Source organism: Calliphora vicina, chromosome 2 (genome assembly GCF_958450345.1).
Source record: "Calliphora vicina chromosome 2, idCalVici1.1, whole genome shotgun sequence".
In the NCBI taxonomy this organism is placed as follows: domain Eukaryota; kingdom Metazoa; phylum Arthropoda; class Insecta; order Diptera; family Calliphoridae; genus Calliphora; species Calliphora vicina.
In genome coordinates this window covers 79,449,844-79,473,614 of record NC_088781.1, presented here as the reverse complement: position 1 = coordinate 79,473,614, position 23,771 = coordinate 79,449,844, and the positions used below count along the sequence as shown (strand labels likewise).

The window sequence follows — 23,771 nt, the reverse complement described above, 5'->3', positions numbered from 1 at the left end:
ATTTCATATGCAAATTGCAAAAAAAAAATCTTACTTAAATTATGGCTAATAATTCTTCAGAAAATAACTATCACTTTTCTAGACATCATAACTACATTCCGCCACAACCTAATATACAAATTAATATACCAAATAAGGGTAAACAAGTCACATATCAAACAAAAAAAAACCGCATTAAAAAATTTCGCCTGTCTCAAAAGTTATAGAGTTTTGGCCGCTATTTTTAAATTTGCCACACTGCACAGTGGGAGAAACCCCTAATTTAGTATCTTCTAAACGCTTGGCCAAATTAATTTCATTTATATGGAAATATTGCAGGCAAGGAGGTAAGCTAATAAAGTAATGTAAAATGGGTACTGCTACTTCAATAGAATGAGCGGGAGAGGCTGCTAAACTACACTACCTCGGAAGAAATTCTATACTATTTTCAATTGTAAGAAATTATTTTAATATATCTTTCAAAAAATTAAAATTTTATAATTAATTTTACTATTTAAATCTATAGATTTTACCCTATTGCCGACATAGGTCGAAATATTCATATAAAATTAAACTTTTTTTAGTTTTATTAATAAATTTATTTTTAAAAACGAATAACAATTATTAGTTATGAAATGATTTTATTTAATTATTATAAATAATTTAATTATAATTAAACAATGAAATAAAGAGCAATTAAGCTAACTAACACTTGTTACAATTTTGTGAATTTTTATTATGAGATTTTTAAAATTTATTTAAATTAGTCGTCTTCAGAGTCTGATGAATCACTAAGAAGTAATGGATCCAACAAAATTTGCCTAACATCTTTCGATAATGGTTCCATTTTTTTATAGCTTGCAGATGAAGTTCTGGACAATGTGGATATAACACAGCGTTAAAACAAATATATTATTATTGACATAAAACGCTTTGAAAATGTAATATTTTTAATCTAAATAAAGCACTACCATATTTAAAAGGACTCATAATTTTATGTCAAATTTGGTATATGGGCATTTGTTTTTAGCAACTTGTAAGTAGTTAGAATTACATAAATTTCATTTTTATATAATGTAATTACCAATAACACTTCTTATATACAATCTTAAAAAAAATAAGGAAACAATTTAGTACGAGATTTTACATCGTCCCAACGATAATATAGCCTTGATATTGGTAAAAAAAATTAGGACTGCATCTCACAGCATTAGTAACTGGCAACCTTCCGAAAATTCAAAAAGCAAAAAAAAATTCTATAAGAACATGACCATTGGTTATCACAAATAGCGGAAAATATTCCATCTACATAAAATAATTTAAAAATATAACTTAAAGAAAACCCTGTACTATCCTGCTTAATAACAACTTTTTGCATTTAAATAGTTGTCAATACCAAACCACTGAAGTTATTAATAAATGTTAAATATTTTTAAGTACAACAACAACTATAGATTGAAACTACATAACAATAAATCAAATATGCGAATTTTTTTTTTTATTTAGTGCCACTAAATTGTTGATTTCTCCCACAGTGCACTGTGTGGCCTCAGTTTCTAATATTGAAAAAATTCAAAGATTCCAAAATAAAATAATAAGAATGATAACAGCAGTGTCATGGTATGTGAGATATATTAACATTCATAAGGACCTATGTAGGTGTCTTCCTGGTGAAAAATTAATTTAAAAAGCAAGCGGAGTCATATTTGAAAAAGTTAGAAGTTCACGCTAACCCACTTGCACGAACATTAATGAGAAGTAATGGCTACATCCGACTAAGAAGAAGTAATTCAACAGACCTGCGCTGATGATAGGATCTATAAATTAAACATAATTTTTCGTCCAACTGTGGTGGGACGTAAATAAAAATTAATATTTAAGATTTGAACAAATAATTGATAGTTCACATTATTTTGTGAAGATTATTGTATCTTCACAAAATAATAAAATATGAAAAAAAAGTTGTACAATAATCATAATTTCTCAACATTTGCTTATAAAAAAGTACTAAACGAAGTGATCGAGAAAAACTATAAGTATTTTCGAACTCTCTGCACACCAATAAAACGGACTTGCTATATGATATCCTCTGCATAGTGTAATTAATGCTAAAGTTACAATAAATAAAAATGTAATTTTATTACTTACAGGTATACACAGAAAAAATAAATAATTGGAATGAATTTTGTAATAAATATTAGTAATCGAACATGACTTTTTTTCCTAAACTTTTTTCATTCAAAATAAGAACATGTTCATAAATATTATAAAATTTTTCATGACGGAATTTTTTATAATAAATTGCATTATCTAATGAATTAATTCAAAACTATTTGCATAATATATTGGCCAATAGTTTAAGACGAATCAACAATATCTGAAACTTAAAAAATATCATTAAACATAATTGATCAATTCACAAGGTCTCTTATCATATCATATTGTCATAATGTCTTAATATTTTACAATGATTTTTATTGATTTTCAAGCAAAAAATGTCCTAAAATAATACTACTCTGTATGCTATGTTTATTGTGTTATCGTAACCAACCAGCAGAAACCTGCGCCGAATGCCTAAGAGTCGGTTAAGCCGAGCTGCCGAGTCGTGATATATTAGGTCATTATGACAATATGACTGATAAGATACCTTGTGAATTGACCAAATAAAATATCCATGATCTTAAACAAATTTAATATATTTTAAGCATTTTTTCTCATTTTGTAGCTGAAAATCATAAAAATAAATAAAAAATTTTCCAAGGAAAATTTCAAACATTTTACAACAACATAAAAATATAAATGAAATTGAAATTATATTTTTCAAGCCTTCTAGATTTAATTTTAAAACATAAAATATGAACAAAATCTTAAATTTAAGAAATTATTTATAAATGTTATGAATTGAAATCAAATCATAATATTTATGTTGAAAATTTGTTCTGTGTATATTAGGGTATTCGAATTATTCGATTTTTCTCTTGTTCGAATAAAACGAATAATTCGAATAAGAGATTTTAACTTGTTCGAATAATTCGATCACACGTTTAAAATTAATCGAATTATTCGAATAATTTAAATTTTTTAAAAAAGTAAAGAAAGAAGTTTTGATGTCTTTTTTTAAATTTTATTGTTAAAGAAAAACAAAAAATAACGTTAAAGTTAACAATTCAAGTATTGATAATGATAAAAAACATTCGAAAACAAAGTCTATCATTAAATTTTCAACAGAAATATTCCGATCAGATTAACTCCCGAACAATCTACAAAACAATTGATTAGCAAACCCATTAGTTTCCGTTTTGGAGCTATGCTTTAAAAAATGTGAGCTAGTTGGACATGATCCTGAATTCAAATACAATATTCATTAATTATGGTTTAAATTGAGTAACTAATTCTTTAGTAAATTAATTATTCACTATTTCTGAATTATTTATAACAAATTGTATTATACATCAAGCTCTATCAACGTTGCAGAATCTTTGCTTAATAAAGTGGTCTTGGGAAATTAAACAATAAAGGGAATCTGTCCAAAGTTTGATATCATTGTCAGTGAACGTGGCTAATTTGAAGTCAGGCCGTGCATTGACGCATTTAAAAATAGGCAAAAAGTTTATTACCATGTTAGACAAAGATGTCCAACGATGTTAAAAATCATATATAGACGAACTCCATGCTCTTCTTGCAACAAAATGTTAGTTTGCAATATTTGTGTTTATCATTCGATTTATTAAATATTTTGCAACACATACGTACGCGGTTAATAACATCACTTATATACATATATTTTAGGATCATGTCATCCTCAATATCACTTTCGACGACCGTTTCAAAATCACATTCTCCATAACATTCAACTCCACTTTTATCTAAATAAATATTTTGATTATTAATTGCAATTCTTCTAATAATTAAACACCTAAACAACAAATATTTTATTCCATACCTTTTATTTTCCTTGGTTCAAGTCCTAAGTTAAAACTTTTGAATGATTTGTTTTTAGAATTGTAACTTTTGCAGTAATATTTATATATTTATACTTATTTAAATTTGAAATTATGAAAATTTTTAAGCAATTTAATAAATTTAAATATATATGAACATTTATTCGTTTTATTCGATTATTCTGCATAAAATTATTCGAATTATTCGTTATTCGAAAATGGCCATTTTTAAATTGTTCGAATAATTATTCGTAAGAAATTATTCGATTAATCGAACGATCATTAGTCGAATGAATACCCTAGTGTATATGTACTTACATTTTTATGATTTACTAATTTCATTAGCTTGAATTCTCTATAAGCCCTCTTAGCGTGAGTAACATTTTGGAATGGACGTGAAAGTTTCTTAATCGCAACATTTTGTTCAGTAATTGTATCGTATGCAGCACTGAAAAAAAAATAGAAAAATGTTTGAGATATAATTATTATGTTTGCACTTATGAGATTATTATATTTCTTATTTAAATATATTATTAAAAATTTTAGCAAAACCAAATAACGTTTACAGGTTTTGAGGCATCGGTTGTTGGTTGAACACTACTTTAGATTTCAAATTTTGATATTTTTTTGTTAAACATATCGCTAACAGCATTTGTGAAAATAATCGCTGCGACTGGCAGCGCAAGCAGATAACTTCTCACTGTACTACTATAACATAATAAGCATTTTTTTATTTTTTGACTTTTGCTGTTTGCTTGGACGCAATTGCTGGAAAACTGTAAGCAAATCATTTTTTTTAGGTGGTGTTGCTAATTTCAAGCAAGCAATACAAACACTGCTTTAAATTAATATTGTAATAATAAATTTCAACATTACTAGACTTTCGTTAATGTTCCTTATTGACTCAATATGGTTTTTATCAAGGTTGGTAACCGATACCGTTATAAATACCGATACCGATTAAATACCTTTTAAAATTGAGTACCGGTATTGATACCGATACCGAAATAATTATTTCGGTGAAATACCGTTTCCTCTAATACCGGTTTATACCGGTATCAATGCCGTTATCATAACGGTATCAATACCTTTATCATACCGGTATTATATTATATATTATATGGTCAAGCCCGACCATATAATACCCTACACAAAGTAAAAGAGCAAAAACATTTTTCTTTAAAAATTTCGATAATTTATATTTTTGAGTGATTTTCGGAAGTGGGCCTTAATGGGAGCTATGACCAATTATGGACCGATCACCATGAAATTATGTCGTGATTTATGTATATATTAAAGTTAACTGTGTTGAATTTTGTGTGTATACCAACATTTTTAAGCGATTTATGCACGTTAAAGTGATTTTCGGAAGCGGGTCTATATGGGAGCTATGACTAATTATGGACCAATCGTAACAAAATTTGGTGACTTGAATTTCGTACATATATTTGGAGCTTATTTGGAGCGGAATTTGTGGAGATACATATATAAATTAAACATTTATGACCGATAAAGTCCAATTTCGGAAGGACATTTGTATGTAGTAGTTTCAATAGGCTTGGTCCTTGGGCCAAAAAATAATATGTACCAAATTTGATCGAAATATTTTCAAAATTGCGACCTGTACTCTGCGCACAAGGTTTACATGGACAGCCAGCCGACCAGCCAGCCAGACGGACGGACAGAAGGACGTCGATTAATCGACTCAGAAAGTGATTCTAAGTCGATCGGTATACTTTAAGGTGGGTGTTAGACGAATATTTTTGGGATTACAAACATCTGCACAAACGCCTTATACCCTCCCCACTATGGTGGTGTAGGGTATAAAAATACATCAATAAACCTAAATATCTCCTTAAATAATAGAGATAACCTACACATGTTAGCGTATTTTTTTTGTAGATCTGAACAAGGACTATTTTGGATTTTTGGCAATTTTTTTTTATAAATTTGAGACCCGAGGTGACCAAATTTGAGGGGCTACGCACTGGCCCCCATTAGCGCTAGGAAGCTGAACAAATGTAAATCAACTCGAAAACACCTCAGCTCCAAACATGTGAAATTTCGTAACAATATTTCCAATAGTTCCCTATGGATCGGTCCATAATTAGTCATAGTTCCCATATAATGTTTTTGTTCATTTTGTTATGTTTGATGCATTTAATTTTAATACCGGTATAAATACCGATATATTAGTTTTATACCGGTATACCGATACTAGGGTATTCGAATAAGAGATTTTAACTTGTTCGAATAATTCGATCACACGTTTAAAATTAATCGAATTATTCGAATAATTTAATTTTTTTAAAAAAGCTTTTAATATTTTATTGCAATAACATATTAAAGAAAAACAAAAAAAAACATTAAAGTTAACAATTCAAGTATTGATAATGTTAAAAAAACATTCAAAAACAAAGTCCATTATTAAATTTTCAACAAAAATATTCTGAACAGATTAACTCCCGAACAATCTACAAAACATTAATTCGGGTTTTAAATTGAGTAACTAATTCTTTAGTAAATTAATTAAATATTCACTATTTCTAAATTATTTATAACAAATTGTATTATACATCAAGCTCTATCAATGTTGCCGAATCTTTGCTTAATAAAGTGGTCTTCGAGAATTACACAATAAAGGGAATCTGTCTAAAAATTGATATCATTGTCAGTGAACGTGGCTAATTTGAAGTCAGGCAGTGCATGAATGACGCATTTACAAATACGCAAAAAGTTCATTACCATGTTCGACAAAGATGCTCAACGATGTTCAAAATCATGTAGAAGACGAACTCCATGCTTTTCTTGCAACAAAGCGTTAGTTTGCAATATTTGTATTCATCATTCGATATATTAAATAACATCACTTATATACGTATATTTTAAGATCATGGCCTTCATCTATTTCAATGTAATCATTATAAATGTCATTCTCAATATCACTTTCGACGACCGTTTCAAAATTACATTCTCATCACATTCAACTCCACTTTAATCTAAGTTAAAATTTTGAAATATTAATTGCGATTCTTCTAATATTTCGCCAGTTAAATAACAAATATTTTATTCCGTACCTTTTATTTTCATTGGTTCAAGTCCTAAGTTAAAAATTTTGAAAGATTTGTTTTTAGAATTGTAACTTCTTGCAGTAATATTTATATATTTGTTATTTATTTATTGTATTTGAGGGGCTTAGAGCACAAGGGATTCAAGTGACTAATGTTTAATAATGAGAAAAATGAGAATAAAGTTAATTTACAATAAAAAATGTTAGATGCTATCTGGAATATTGCTTTTTAATTAATAGAGATCCTGAGATATATTTTAATCTAACACGATAAAAAATACCATATTTTACATATACAAATACCCAAAAATTACCTTTGAAGTTAGGAAAGTCGCACTTATAACCCTTGTGCTTTAATTTCTTTCAAAGTTCTGAATTACCTGATAAGAAAACCACATAGACTCAATTTTTTTTTATTAAGAAAAGCCCTTATGGTTCTTTGTTACATTTTTTAGTAGTCATAATCAGATTCCATAACATCATCGGGGTCATCCTCACATTGATTTTCGATGGAATGGAATTTATTCCATTCTATCGTGAGGAAGTGCTTTAAACCATTCATGGTAAATTGGTGGTATATAGCAAAGAAGATCCTGTAGGTTCTTGAATTTCTGGAATATTATTGTTTTGACGCTGTTTTTTGGAGGAAGTTGTGGTAGTAACTACACGACTCGGTCAACATTTCGAGCTTTCAGATTTAGTTTGGTGAAGTTTTCTTGCACATTCATAAGATCATCTTTGTATGAGATGATCAGATTCAAAAAATTCGTCAATATTATTTTCAGATTCACTTATTTTTAATGATTTTACGTACCATAAATAATAAAAAATCAACAATTATTAATATACTCGATTCCATTATTTTATGTTACTTTTTCTTTTTTGGAAAATAATCCACAAAGGTATGTGAAACAGGTGTTTTGATAACAAGTGATGGAATTAATCGCTAGATTTTAGCTGATCACTCATCTGAATTCACTAAATCAATCCATGTGAATTTTAATATTTGCTTAGAGAACAAGGGGTTTAAGTGCTCATGTACCCGTTGTGCTCCAACCGAAACAGGTATTTTAATGACAAGTACTAGAATTGGTCGCCATATCTCGCTAACGGATGAGAATTCTACGTTCAACTCTTGTACTATAAACTTCTCTGAACTTCACCTACTAACTCCATATGTTAACTCAATTTGAGAAAAAAAGGCACTTGAACCCCTTGTGCTCTAAGCCCTTCGTTTATCTTTAGTTATTTGTCGAATTTCAGAAACAATACAATTTTTGTGAGTCCTTATTACCTATTTAAATTTGCAATTATGAAAAATTTTGACCAATTTCGTTTTATTCAATTATTCTACATAAAATTATTCGAATTATTCGTTATTCGAAAATGGGCATTTTTAAATTGTTCGAATAATTATTCGTAAGAAATTATTCGATTAATCGAACGATCATTAGTCGAATGAATACCCTAACCGATACCGATATAATTTAAATACCGTTGCCGATACCGAAATAATAATATAATTAATACCGTACCGTTTCCGTTACCGATACCGTTATTCGTTTCGTTTGCCAACCTTGGTTTTTAATTGTTTTTTCTCTGGGTGTAAGTATGTAATTTGCTTCTGTTTTTTTTATCATACTACATGGGTATGGGAGTATGATATATGCTTACGCGGCCAAACACGGATTAAGAATCATTATGTAGAGCTAGCGGGTCACCATTTTTCATGCCCTTAATTTCGTTGTTGGTATGCTCACAAGACATGCCCTTAAAAAATAGATTTGCTTTAGATGGGTCTTATTTTATTCGTTAGTAGCTAAAACTAACTACTGCAATTTAAGTGAAAACGGATAACTAGAACACGTGCCAGAAATCGATTGAAAGTTGTAAAATTGGGTAAATAATGGTACTTTTAGTTATCCGATTGCACTTAAATTTTGCAGTAGTTAGTTTTAGCTGCTAATGAACAAAATAAGACCCATCCAAAGCAAATCTATTTTTTAAGGGCATGTCTACTCATGTATTTTTCCACATACTACAAATTTCAACAATTTTTATTATTCGAAAGAAACTTGACGGCGCGTAACACAAATCGTTTCCAAAGGGAATTATTGTATTCTGAGGAGCAGAAAATAATTGTTACGCAGATTTGAAACTAAGTTGAGTGATTGCCTAGATACTGAAATATTTAGTGAAGAAGTTTGTGCTGTAAATTATTTTAATTTAACTTATAAAAGTTCAGTTTGAGTAAGCGTTTGGTATAGGTTCCAAGTACAAGCAATTGCAATTGTCGACCCAACATAAGTTTCCCGTCTTATTACTTAATTTTACAAGCTAAAAAAAATTATTTTGGAGGATATTACCGTAAAAACCCTTATTTTTTATGGATGTTAAGCCATTTATGTAAGTAAATAAGTGTGGATATGTCCTTCCTCCCATTCGGAAACAATATTTTATTCACATATTGGGAATGTTATAAGTGTTTCAATTACAAAACTACATTATGAAAATTTAAGTTTTTTAATTTTCGAAGGACATTTTTGATCCTGTAGTGTCCTTGCTCCAAATTCATCCAAATTTGGTCAAAACTTTAAAAATGTTCCAGAAATATATTGTACAAAATTTTATAAATTTTAATTTATTTTTATGATTTTTTAGTATTTTTAATTTCCAGGATATATGACTATCTTTTATCAGTTCAAGTAAGTGTGCCAAATTTCATGTCTGTACGACAACTACTTCTATTTTTGGAAAATCATTATTCAAACACTGTGCAGCGGTAGTATTTCTGATATAAAACAAGTTAAAAACCGTGGACCACAGGCACCACCCTTAACGCCTAACCATTACAGTGCAACGAATGACCATTTCAACCATAATGGGAGAATGTTTCCACTAATTTCTTTAATATGACAATATCCAAAGATGTAAAAGCAAAGCACATATCCCTATCAGTTAATAGAACATAACTAATTTGCTTGAATCAATAACCCAACTGGGATTCCTCTAATGACATGTGAGCCAAAACCACATTACCTAAGAGAAGTAAAGCATACCTTACACAAATTAAATAGCCAGAGTCAGAGTCCTTCTTTAACATATCCAGCTAAAAATTTTCAAATGCAAAACATGCCAATAATTTTATATTACCTATCTAAATAATGAAGAGGAATACATTCGAATTTAACAGGTTATTAAGATGTATAAACTCAATAGTTCACATATTCTAAAAATTTCTGGGATTTTACCAATAAAATATATACAAATTTAGAAATCATGGCACTTCACATGTTTACAGCTAAAAGAAACATTAAACAAAAATAACCATACATAACTTGTTTATACAAAATACCAATAACATATACTATTCTACTGCCACTTATAAGATACTATTTCGAGAAAATTCTTCAAATAGCTTATTCTTATACGTAGCAGCAGAAACATCAAACGATTTCAAGGAGTTTGACAAACTATTGTAAGCTCGTGCCACTCTAACGCAAAATGATCGCTCAGTCTTGGTATTTTTAACTGCCTATTTCTAGTAGATCTACAACAGGGGTGCCCACAAGTTCCTTATGGAAGAGTAAACACGAATACATTTAAAGAAAAGCTACTTTTTATTCAATATTTGTTGTTGCTAAAACCAATTCATACAAAGAAAAAAGAAAAAAAACTCACTTTCAACACACACATTTTTAAAATATCATACGATAAACAAAAACAAAATCTACATGGATGATCGCAGTCGTCAATGTTTACCAGCAAAGCATACGAAAGTGTTGTTGCTTTCAACATGTGTATTCAGTGAAGAACGACAAAAAAATAATAAGACAAAGTTGTTTGTGTATTTTGTATTGCTAGTGCTGAGTGCTCTAGTGAGTATACAAAACACACAGCCTATAGCTAAGAGCAATTACAAAAACAAAAGAGTACCAAGAGTATAGGGCTTGGGCATGACTGATCTACAAAGTTCAAATAAATCAGCTTACATATCCAGGTGTTTGCAACTTATATGACTTATAAAAGTACACCATATTTCTAAACTTTATAAATTCCATAAAAGAAAATCCATATTTTTTGCACATATTACACTGTGCAAAAGTGAAAAAAACACACGATCATGACTGTATAGGTTCGACTCTACTACTAAAGGGTAGTAAAACCCTATACTCAGTTTGTCGATTTTGGTGACCGATTTTTTCCAAAAAATAGCTATTTCGTGCACTTTTGTTGAAAAAATATAGGCTTTTTTTTACTTTTTTTAGAATAACTTCCAGGGTCTCCTAATTTTTCACTAACAATATTTAGCAAATTTGTAGCTACGGTCAAGTTGAACAACTCTTGAGAACATATCAATGCATTCTGAAGGTGTCTAGTTACTCTAAATAGCACATAAAGATCACTTTGTACCTTAACAATTTTCGTTTTTACTATTTTTTGACGCTAAAACAAAGATTTTTTTGTTAAAATAGTATGATCAAGTCCACACTTCTATGTTGTGCTGTATTATTTACTCGGCTGAGGTGTTCGAAATGGAGATCAGTGGGTGGACCCTCAATGTCACACATTTAAAAAAATCGTCAAAAAGCCATTTATGATCCGAAAGAGATGAAATTTAAAATATAGATAGACCTTTATTTCGTTGTATTTTTCATGCCCTTAATTTCGTTGTTGGTATGCTCACAAGACATGCCCTTAAAAAATAGATTTGCTTTAGATGGGTCTTATTTTATTCGTTAGTAGCTAAAACTAACTACTGCAATTTAAGTGAAAACGGATAACTAGAACACGTGCCAGAAATCGATTGAAAGTTGTAAAATTGGGTAAATAATGGTACTTTTAGTTATCCGATTGCACTTAAATTTTGCAGTAGTTAGTTTTAGCTGCTAATGAACAAAATAAGACCCATCCAAAGCAAATCTATTTTTTAAGGGCATGTCTACTCATGTATTTTTCCACATACTACAAATTTCAACAATTTTTATTATTCGAAAGAAACTTGACGGCGCGTAACACAAATCGTTTCCAAAGGGAATTATTGTATTCTGAGGAGCAGAAAATAATTGTTACGCAGATTTGAAACTAAGTTGAGTGATTGCCTAGATACTGAAATATTTAGTGAAGAAGTTTGTGCTGTAAATTATTTTAATTTAACTTATAAAAGTTCAGTTTGAGTAAGCGTTTGGTATAGGTTCCAAGTACAAGCAATTGCAATTGTCGACCCAACATAAGTTTCCCGTCTTATTACTTAATTTTACAAGCTAAAAAAAAATTATTTTGGAGGATATTACCGTAAAAACCCTTATTTTTTATGGATGTTAAGCCATTTATGTAAGTAAATAAGTGTGGATATGTCCTTCCTCCCATTCGGAAACAATATTTTATTCACATATTGGGAATGTTATAAGTGTTTCAATTACAAAACTACATTATGAAAATTTAAGTTTTTTAATTTTCGAAGGACATTTTTGATCCTGTAGTGTCCTTGCTCCAAATTCATCCAAATTTGGTCAAAACTTTAAAAATGTTCCAGAAATATATTGTACAAAATTTTATAAATTTTAATTTATTTTTATGATTTTTTAGTATTTTTAATTTCCAGGATATATGACTATCTTTTATCAGTTCAAGTAAGTGTGCCAAATTTCATGTCTGTACGACAACTACTTCTATTTTTGGAAAATCATTATTCAAACACTGTGCAGCGGTAGTATTTCTGATATAAAACAAGTTAAAAACCGTGGACCACAGGCACCACCCTTAACGCCTAACCATTACAGTGCAACGAATGACCATTTCAACCATAATGGGAGAATGTTTCCACTAATTTCTTTAATATGACAATATCCAAAGATGTAAAAGCAAAGCACATATCCCTATCAGTTAATAGAACATAACTAATTTGCTTGAATCAATAACCCAACTGGGATTCCTCTAATGACATGTGAGCCAAAACCACATTACCTAAGAGAAGTAAAGCATACCTTACACAAATTAAATAGCCAGAGTCAGAGTCCTTCTTTAACATATCCAGCTAAAAATTTTCAAATGCAAAACATGCCAATAATTTTATATTACCTATCTAAATAATGAAGAGGAATACATTCGAATTTAACAGGTTATTAAGATGTATAAACTCAATAGTTCACATATTCTAAAAATTTCTGGGATTTTACCAATAAAATATATACAAATTTAGAAATCATGGCACTTCACATGTTTACAGCTAAAAGAAACATTAAACAAAAATAACCATACATAACTTGTTTATACAAAATACCAATAACATATACTATTCTACTGCCACTTATAAGATACTATTTCGAGAAAATTCTTCAAATAGCTTATTCTTATACGTAGCAGCAGAAACATCAAACGATTTCAAGGAGTTTGACAAACTATTGTAAGCTCGTGCCACTCTAACGCAAAATGATCGCTCAGTCTTGGTATTTTTAACTGCCTATTTCTAGTAGATCTACAACAGGGGTGCCCACAAGTTCCTTATGGAAGAGTAAACACGAATACATTTAAAGAAAAGCTACTTTTTATTCAATATTTGTTGTTGCTAAAACCAATTCATACAAAGAAAAAAGAAAAAAAACTCACTTTCAACACACACATTTTTAAAATATCATACGATAAACAAAAACAAAATCTACATGGATGATCGCAGTCGTCAATGTTTACCAGCAAAGCATACGAAAGTGTTGTTGCTTTCAACATGTGTATTCAGTGAAGAACGACAAAAAAATAATAAGACAAAGTTGTTTGTGTATTTTGTATTGCTAGTGCTGAGTGCTCTAGTGAGTATACAAAACACACAGCCTATAGCTAAGAGCAATTACAAAAACAAAAGAGTACCAAGAGTATAGGGCTTGGGCATGACTGATCTACAAAGTTCAAATAAATCAGCTTACATATCCAGGTGTTTGCAACTTATATGACTTATAAAAGTACACCATATTTCTAAACTTTATAAATTCCATAAAAGAAAATCCATATTTTTTGCACATATTACACTGTGCAAAAGTGAAAAAAACACACGATCATGACTGTATAGGTTCGACTCTACTACTAAAGGGTAGTAAAACCCTATACTCAGTTTGTCGATTTTGGTGACCGATTTTTTCCAAAAAATAGCTATTTCGTGCACTTTTGTTGAAAAAATATAGGATTTTTTTTACTTTTTTTAGAATAACTTCCAGGGTCTCCTAATTTTTCACTAACAATATTTAGCAAATTTGTAGCTACGGTCAAGTTGAACAACTCTTGAGAACATATCAATGCATTCTGAAGGTGTCTAGTTACTCTAAATAGCACATAAAGATCACTTTGTACCTTAACAATTTTCGTTTTTACTATTTTTTGACGCTAAAACAAAGATTTTTTTGTTAAAATAGTATGATCAAGTCCACACTTCTATGTTGTGCTGTATTATTTACTCGGCTGAGGTGTTCGAAATGGAGATCAGTGGGTGGACCCTCAATGTCACACATTTAAAAAAATCGTCAAAAAGCCATTTATGATCCGAAAGAGATGAAATTTAAAATATAGATAGACCTTTAGAAGTTCTATAAAACTATGCTTTTATCTGTAGGTTATCTCTTTTAGTTCAAGAGATATTTAGGTTTAATTTTTTTTAAATTTTGCTCGATCTTTATTTCGTAGTCGAAAGGTCGAAATTTGTTTTTTATATATGACGTATATTTGCGATAAAATTCTAAAGAAAATAAAACAAACCTGATAACAATTATTTCGTCCCTATAAAAAGTTACACGCATCCAAAGTATAAGCATCTTCTTATATATTTCAACTTTGTATGCGTGTGCTTTTTTAAGTTTTTTCCCAAAAAAGTCCCCATATTTTTTCTTGTATAAAAAACTAATTTTCTTCGCAATGCAAAAACGTATAAAGTAAAATTTGACTAACTTAAGCGGACATTGTACCCCCCAGCCCTATCCAAACTTGGCCAATTTTGAAACAAAATTTTAGGTTTGAATAAAAAATTCTAAAAACGCAAAGCACCGATCCTCAAAAATACGTCATATTTGTATAGCCATATATATTGTTTATATACATACTAGGGTGATCGGCCCGGTTTTTAATAACCGGTTTTTTTGGTTAAGTCGGTTTCGGTTTTTTCGAATATCGAAGAAACCGGGTTTTTCTCCTCGAATAGCCGGTTTTTTTCTAAAAGTGTGTTTTTATAAGTTTTAGTGTATTAAAAACTTTAAAAAATATTCAAAATCCGAAAGACTTTTTTAAAACAAATACTTCAACAATTTTAAAAGGCTTTTTCAGCAAGTATGATGAAAAGAGAGAGATATATTAGAGCTACCAAAGATATATTGAAGTGCTCAAAGCTCTGAAAACATTTAACTTAATTATGCGTAACAAAAATTCAAGATTTTTGCTCTAGGTCAAATATGACCCAAGAACCTTAAGTGCGAACAATTTTATAGATATTTTTTTGCCAATTAGTTTTTTCTAAAAACGTAGTTTTTTTCATTGAAATTAAATGAAATTCCAAAAAAAATATCGACCACTCACTTTTAGAAAAAATCAATTTTAATTTCAAAATGGGTCAAATTTGACCCGAAGACCATGTGAATTGTTAAAGAGTAATCAAAATTGGAATTAAAAAGTGTTTAAGCGTTTTAAAAAGGCTTACTTTTTGTTATTAGAACTGGTTTGGTTTTAATAACTATTATTTTAATAAATAATACTTTTATTCTTCTTATTTTTATTTTTTATTTATAATAATTCACAGTTTACAATCGAGCCCATAAGTTGGCCATATATGATCGCTTAGACTAACAATTGATGATTATACTCAATGTAGATTAGAGAATTTTTAAGGAAAAGAAAGTAAAAAAAGGAAAGAAAAGTGAAGGAAGAAAGTAAGAAAATCAGTTACATGGTTTAATGGTAATGTAATGCTAGGTCACTTTTGTTATTCATCAGCACTTTCAACAATATGTATAAGAAGGACTTTTTTAAAATGATTCGGAGAAAATTTAAATACCCTGAGCCGCAATGGGAGTTTATTCCAAATTCTTCCAATTCTAACTTCAAACGATTTTTCAAATGTGGCACATGTAATTCTTGGGAGTGTAATCTGTGGGTTTCTAGAGTTTGTGGAAAACTTAAACAATTGATATAAGTATGGAGGGCATCTATACTTAATAGTCTTGTAAAATAGTAATAATGATCTTAATTCCATAAATTTTAGAAATCCACAGTCATAAAATCTGTTTTCATAGAAAGTAGTATGATCATAAATACGTAATTTATAGACATATCTTATGATACGACGTGCTATCCTTCTCAGCCTTAAGTGTTCATTCACCAAACAACCATCAATTACTTCCAAACAGTACAATATGTGCGGCATTAAAATTGATTTGGCTAATGTTTCTCTTATATTAGTGGGTAGATACCTACCAATATTATATAATCTTTTTAAAGTAAAAAAATTTTTAGAGAAAACACTGTTTATGTGTTTATCAAAACGTAAATATTTATCTAATATAAAGCCTAAACATTTCATGCTAGTTACGGTCTCAATATCATGACCATTTATTCTAATATTCACACAGTCATCAAAGCTATTAAAAACCATAGCTTTAGATTTCTCCAAATTGATCTTCACGTTGTTGTTATTGAACCAACCCTAAGCCCTATTTAAGTTGAAATCGAGATTTGCTTGCATTACATCCATAAAACTTTTATCATGTTTAATCAAAAAATAAATATCATCAGCATAAATTAAAATTTGTGATTCAGGTATAGTTAATATTTTGGTAAAATCATTAAAAAACATCATGAAGAGTGTGGGACTCAAAATTTAACCCTGTGGCACACCACTAATAATTCTTTTAGTATTACTTAAAATTCCATTGCAATCTACATATTGACTTCTTTCGAATAAATAAGAATGGATAAGCTTACATGCAGAGGAGGAAAATAAAAATAGTGTATGTAATTTCTGCAAAAGAATATTGTGATCAATAGTATCAAAGGCTTTGGAGAGGTCCAATGGTACTAATACTGAACATTCCCGATTATTAAAACCAAGCCTAATATTATCTGTTAGTGATGTTAGGAGAGTAGTTGTGCTAAAGCCTCGTCTAAATCCAAAGTGGCACCCAGTTATAGTTTTTCTCATGTAAATAGTTCGTTATTTGATCTCTTAGTATATTCTCTAAGGCTTTGGATAAGCATGGCAAAATTGAAATAGGGCGATAGTTTTCAACATCCTCTTTTGTTGAATTGTTTTTACAAACCGGTACTATTCTTGCAGTTTTCCATAGTAAAGGAAAATTGCATGTTGTTAATATGGTGTTGAAAAAATGAAGTAAATGAGGCTCAATAAAGTGATATACAATTTTCACAAAGTTTAAAGGTATTCCGTCAATTCCAATGGTGTTTGATTTAATGGAGAATATAGATTTATGTAAATCATTGTAGTTAATACATGAAAAAGTGAATTTGTTGACATTATTGCTGTAGCATGAAAAAGTAGGGTAAGAATAAAGAGGTTGGTTTTGAGCTGATATAAAAAAGTTATTTAGATCGTTAGGTTCACATCCTACAGGGCTCAATTTACTTTCAACAGTCCCATCCTCCTTTAACAGTCTCCAGAGTTTCTTTGAGTCAATGTCTTTAAATCTGGCCTCATCAAATTCTCTTCTTCGTCTCCTAATAGTAGATTTCACTTTGTTTCTTAAATAACAATATTTTTTCCAAGTAGTATCACATCTGTTTTCGACGTATGCTCTGTGTGCCATATTTCGTAATTGTATGGCATCCATAACATACTTATCTCTTCTTAAATCATTTATTCTACCAGCGTTATTAATGCGTTTTTTAACTAAAGGGACACAGGTTTCAAAACAATTTTTTAGAAATGATTGTATTAAGTTTAGCTGTGAATTTGTGTTATTTGTGGTGTAAATATTTGAAAAACCAGTTTCATGAACCATACTTTCCAGTTGAAGATGGTTAATGGATCTGAGGTCTCTCAATTTTATGAATTCATCAATGGGCTTAATGGAGAAATCCAAACTGATAAAAATAAAAGCATGATGGGAAAAAGCTGGGCAATAGAATTGATCAGAGACAAGTAGATTATTTATCATGTGGGATGACAACATAAAAAAATCAATCAATGAGAAAGAGTCGGTGCGAATATCATGGTGAGTAGGACATGAGTTATGGATATATGAAATATTGTTCATATTACATATAGTCCTAAGTTCTATGGCTTTTTCTTGTTGAAAAATGTTCCAATTAAAGTCACCCATCAGGATAACGTTTTTATATGGGCTACAATATTCAAACACAAATTCATCAAGTAATTTAATATTACCATGAGGTAAATACACTAAACATATGTATAATGTGTTATTGTTAAGAATAACTTCGATTAATAAAATTTCATATTGTTGGTGTACAGACCTACTCAGTATTATTTTCGTTTTAATGCCATTTTTAATATATAGCATTAGTCCACCACCTCTTGAATCAATACGATCGTTTCTAATTATATAATAACCAGGTATGTTTAAAGCATTGTCTAATATAAATGGCTTTAGCCAAGATTCTGTTATGCCTAATATATCTATGAACTGACCTTCGAGAACTGTTTTCAATTCAAATAATTTAGACATACAGTGTCCAGGATTAATACTTTGCATGTTAATGTGACCAACATTAAGATATAGATTTGTGTTATTTAATCTTTTTTTTAGTAAGTAGTTATTTGAAATGGTAGGACCAAGATTAGAGTACATTGTGAATATAAAAAATAGGAAAGTAAAAAATGAAGAGAAAAGATTTGTATGTATATATATTTTTTTTTAATGAAAAATTATACACGAAATAGTATCAGAGTAGTGTTCAGAAAATAGTATCGGAATTAACAATAAAAAAAAGTAATATATAATTTTGTAAATGTAATTAAATAATAAAACATAATTCAAATAATGAAATAGGTATATAGCGCAAATGGAAATACAGAAGAAAAATATATATATATATCTGTGTTCATATGGAGGAGTAGCTTAAGTCGACATAATGGTTAATTGATAATAAAAAAGATTTTAAGTAGAAAATGTGACAAATCTTCTATATTTACCAACACTCTTTCTAATAAATTTATTACCAATAAATTTTTTTGTTTTTGTTAAGAAAGCTACAGAAAATTGCGAATACTTGAAATTTTTTTTTTTTTGTTTCGACATAAGCTGTTTTTCCATACGGACACAGATATATAATAATAAGGCACATTAAAAAGTTATGTATGTGTATCAATTCAATTCATAATAAGTTATCTTTTTTTTTTATTACAAAAACTTTTGAATGTGTCTTACATAAATTATTAAAATGAAATATAATATAGATTTACATGAAAGAAAAGGTATGCTTTATTAAGACGGCTCCTCAGATTTATCCAACCAATTTTGACATTGTTGCAAGTTAAGAGTTACTACAGAATCATTTGGTTTGGTAATTATGACTTTTGGGTAATCCATGTTAATAAGTTTGAACTTTTTTATGACTTTTTTGGAGTAGAGTTTTCTGCATACATAACTGAGTTTACTAGATATTGGTGATAAATTATCGTTGAGGTAGATGCGAGTAGTTGACGAACTATCAATAATGTCCTTGAGGCAGATAGGATTTGATTTGAAGTAATGTTGCATTAAGTTGTCCCTTAATTTAACAGAATTAAATTTGACCAAAATACATTTTCTGTTTTGAAGATGGCAGCAATGGTTTATATCTGATACATTCAATTCGACGTTACACAGATTTCCAATTTTCAAAATAATTTCATGAATATTTTTTGTAGTTTGAGGTAATCCAAAAATCAATATGTCTGATCTATTTTGACGTCTTTCTAAGGTATTATTTTTTGTTTCTAAATTTTTTAATTTTTCTTGGCAATTTTTCTCAACAGCATTTATCGTGGTATAACATTTGTTTACATCTGCTTTAATATAACCCATATCTAAAGAGAGTTCTTGTTTTATTTTCTGGCACATGGAGTCTATTTTAGTATCCATATTGTTGAAACGATCATCTAATTTGTTGAAGCGGTCATCCATAGATTTTTGTAGATGAAGAAGCATAGAGCCAAAATCAACCTGATTCTCAGACATATTTCTGTTGCAAGAGTTATCCAATGTAGTACTTTGATTTGGGTTACTTAAGGAATTTCCTTTTTCATAGCAATTTTTACAAGTGAATTTCACTGAGCGATTTTTATAAAGCCATTCCACCTGTGCATCAGATATTCCTTCACATTCCGGATGAGAGAAAATACCACATAAAGCGCAACCAACACTGGCTTTTATTTTAGAAATGTTTTTCTTACACTGTGGGCATATGTCAGTTGCTTTGGGCATTATAAAACTTTTTTTTTTTTAAATATATTAAAAAATGTGTTTTTTATTTATTCTTTACACCTTTTTCTTTGGCAAAAAACAAATGGCGTAGTGCTATGCATACATATGTGTTCATGTAAATATTTTAATTGCAATTTAAAAAGTTATTATCAATATATTTCATTTTAATTCATTAATAAATTGTTTAATAAAATTTTTTCCACTGTATTTTCACAAATTAATGTTTATGTTTTAATTTATAATATTTTTTTAATGTTTAATACCGACACAGACAATTTTCTTAGTTCTGCATCGCAAAGTTGCCAGACAGTTTATTTCTAGATGTTTTAATATATTGCCAAAAAACCGGTTATCCGGTTATTATTAAAACCGAAACCGGTTTATATTAAATTGCAATTTTTCGAATAAACCGAAAACCGGTTTCTACAAAATGTCGAAGAATCGATCACCCTAATACATACAAAACGTTTTTACTATCATACTGTAAATAACGTCAAAGTGGGCTATTGTCTAAAAAAAACTCAGTTTTTGGAACACATTTTCCCCGTTTTAGGAATTTCGGTTTTTGAAAACAAAGAATGGCAACATTGGTTATGACTTAAGAACATTTATATTTATATTTATATTACTTCCAAATTTTATTGTGATGTCAAATTTTACATTAATTCAAAGTTTTTATTTTTCTTGATGGAAAATCACCATTTTAAAATATTGTTAGTTTTTAAGGTAAATAACGTCCGAAAAAACACAAAATTAATTCATTTCACTAAAATGTCAATCTTCAAGTCATAAGGTTTCCACCGATATCAAAAACTTATATAAAAAGCTTATATTTCTTCATCAGAAGCTCCACAAACCTTGCCCACTTTCAAAAATTTTAAAGTTTTTTCATATCATATACACATTTTTAACACAAAATTTTTGTTTTAGAGTCAAAAAATAGTAAAAAACTATATATGTTCAATATTGCATTGATATGTTCACAAGATTCAGATTTACCGTAGCTACAACTTTGTTAAATATTGTTAGTGAAAAATTAGAAGTCCCTGGAAGTTATGCATTAAACACATTGAAGACAGCAGGCTTCCGACTTCAATCTGTCAAAAATAGAATACACACTTTATATGAAGACGATTCTTTTGTCGACAGCACAACTTCACGACGACACGACTTCGTTTGCTGCTGCCCAATTAGGCTAATTTCTATTTTTGTCAACTTCAAAACAGAAATAGTGTTGCTAATATAATAAAAAATGTAAATCAAATTAGTGCTTCAAAAATATATATTTTTTTTACTTAATTAAGAGAAGTTTCTGATAACCATATTGAAATAAATTAATAACAGGTACATAAATTATTACCACATATATATATTTACTCAAAATAATTATTTAAATCTTAATTACTTTGGAATTTTGTACGGTTATTTTTTATTAAAGTAAAAAATTAAAGTGACATCACTGAATTATAAATCAGCTGTTTACTTTGAAGATGTCGTCTTTCAGCCAGCAGCATTTGTGTTCGTGAAGTCATGAAGCCTGATGTCTCCAAAGTGTTTAATGCATTATTCTAAAAAAAAAAATTTTTCTTACAATATTTTTTCAAAAAAACTGCACGAAAAAGCTATTTTTTGGAAAAAAATTTTAACAAAATTTATTTGGCGGACTCTTAGCTATATTATTGCCATATAAAGTTAAGCCGTATCACAAAGTCTGAATTGGCTGTTAAACAAAAACTGATGACACCTTTTTAGAGGCCCCACTGATTTTCAGAAACTTTGGGGGCGCATAAAAAAAAATCGGTCACCAAAATGGACAAACTGAGTATAGGGTTTTACTACCCCTTGTGTTTTTCCAAAAGTCTTCATTTGTTGCATAGTGTTATGAAACATGTTGGCATAATCTAGAGAGTACAGATAACTTATAACTCTATTAAAACCCAATCGTAACTTCTTCAGGATGTATCCAAAGGTTCCATAAACACCTGCAAGATATATAAAAATACTGGCATAATAAGGCCGTGAACTACCCTTTTCTTAATATGAATAGGAAGCATTAAATCTAAGCTGTATAATTTACGCAAAGTAAAATTTACTTTAGATACTATAGAATTAATATGGCTTTCAAAATTAAATTTAGTGTCAATAATTACACGAATTAAACTTGTCAACAAACTCAATTAAATCATCGTCCAGAGTTACTGAAAAAATATCACAACTGTAATTACCAAATAACATTGCCTTAATCTTATCAGTATTAACAGAGAGGTCGTTACAAACCAGTTATGCAACAATCCAATAGTATAGTCAATTGTGTTCTGCAAGACATCAGGAAATTCGACTGTGCTTTTAAACAGCAACTGCACATCATCTGCAAAAGAAAATGGAAGACGTACTCTACTCGATATAGTACCAAAAAGATCATTCATAAACATTATAAAAAGTGGAGGCCCAAGCACAGATACCTGAGGTACCCAACTGTATTGCAGAAACACAACCACTACAAAAACATATTGCATTCTACCAGACAGATAGGATAATATCAATTTACATGCTGAACGAATATAAACCATAATAGCTATGCAACTTATTAACTAAAAGTGAATGATTAACTCTATCAAAAGCCTTAGACATGTCCAAAGATAGCATCAGATATACTACTCCTTATGTTATCAGTAAGGCCAATAAGTAATGAGGTTGTACTTCTAGTACACCTAAATCCAGATTGACAATCATAAAGTAATATGAGTCAAAAGTTGAATCTTCATAAGATGCTCAACTATCTTAGATGAAATTGGCAATTAGATATCGGTCGAAAATCATCCCTACCAGTCGTAACCCCATTCTTCTTAATAGGAATAATCTTAGCTATCTTCCACAATAATGGGAAATTAGAAGTGGTTAGTATGGTATTAACGAAATGTTGCTAATCATTTGCATCAATAGTCTGATAAACTCGAGTGTAAATCCCTCAAAACCAACAGCCTTTGACTTATTCAAATCGAAAGCTGCAAACATTTCAGACACATCTACAGTACGAAAGGAAAAACCTCCATAGATATAATCAAATCCATTAACAATACTATCATTATGAATAGTCTGATTGGAAGAGAAAACATCATTCAAATATTCAGGATCAAGATTATTAGAATGTTCATCACCATTCAAGACACCATTTCTCTTTAGGATAGATAGACCAAATCCCCCTACTGTTCCATTAAGAAAGCTTTTTTTGGTAATAATAGTGAATCGTGGGTTAATGATCGTAGAATTCAGTACCATGTTTCTATTAGGATGGAAATTGGAGAGCGTTTTGTCGATGTAGAAATCGAGTGAAGTCTGGTATGAACTTATCCTCAAAAAGTGAAC

At 29.4% G+C, this 23,771-nt stretch overlaps 1 protein-coding gene across 1 annotated transcript in view; it reads right to left on the bottom strand.

Moving 5' to 3' along the window:
* Window positions 1-23,771, bottom strand: part of bsk (mitogen-activated protein kinase dJNK) — a 432,504-nt gene that overhangs the window by 271,265 nt on the left and 137,468 nt on the right. Inside the window, exon 3 of the mRNA XM_065499678.1 lies at window positions 4,239-4,368. Coding sequence (XP_065355750.1) covers window positions 4,239-4,368 — 130 coding nt within the window. The remainder of the gene's footprint in view (window positions 1-4,238; window positions 4,369-23,771) is intronic.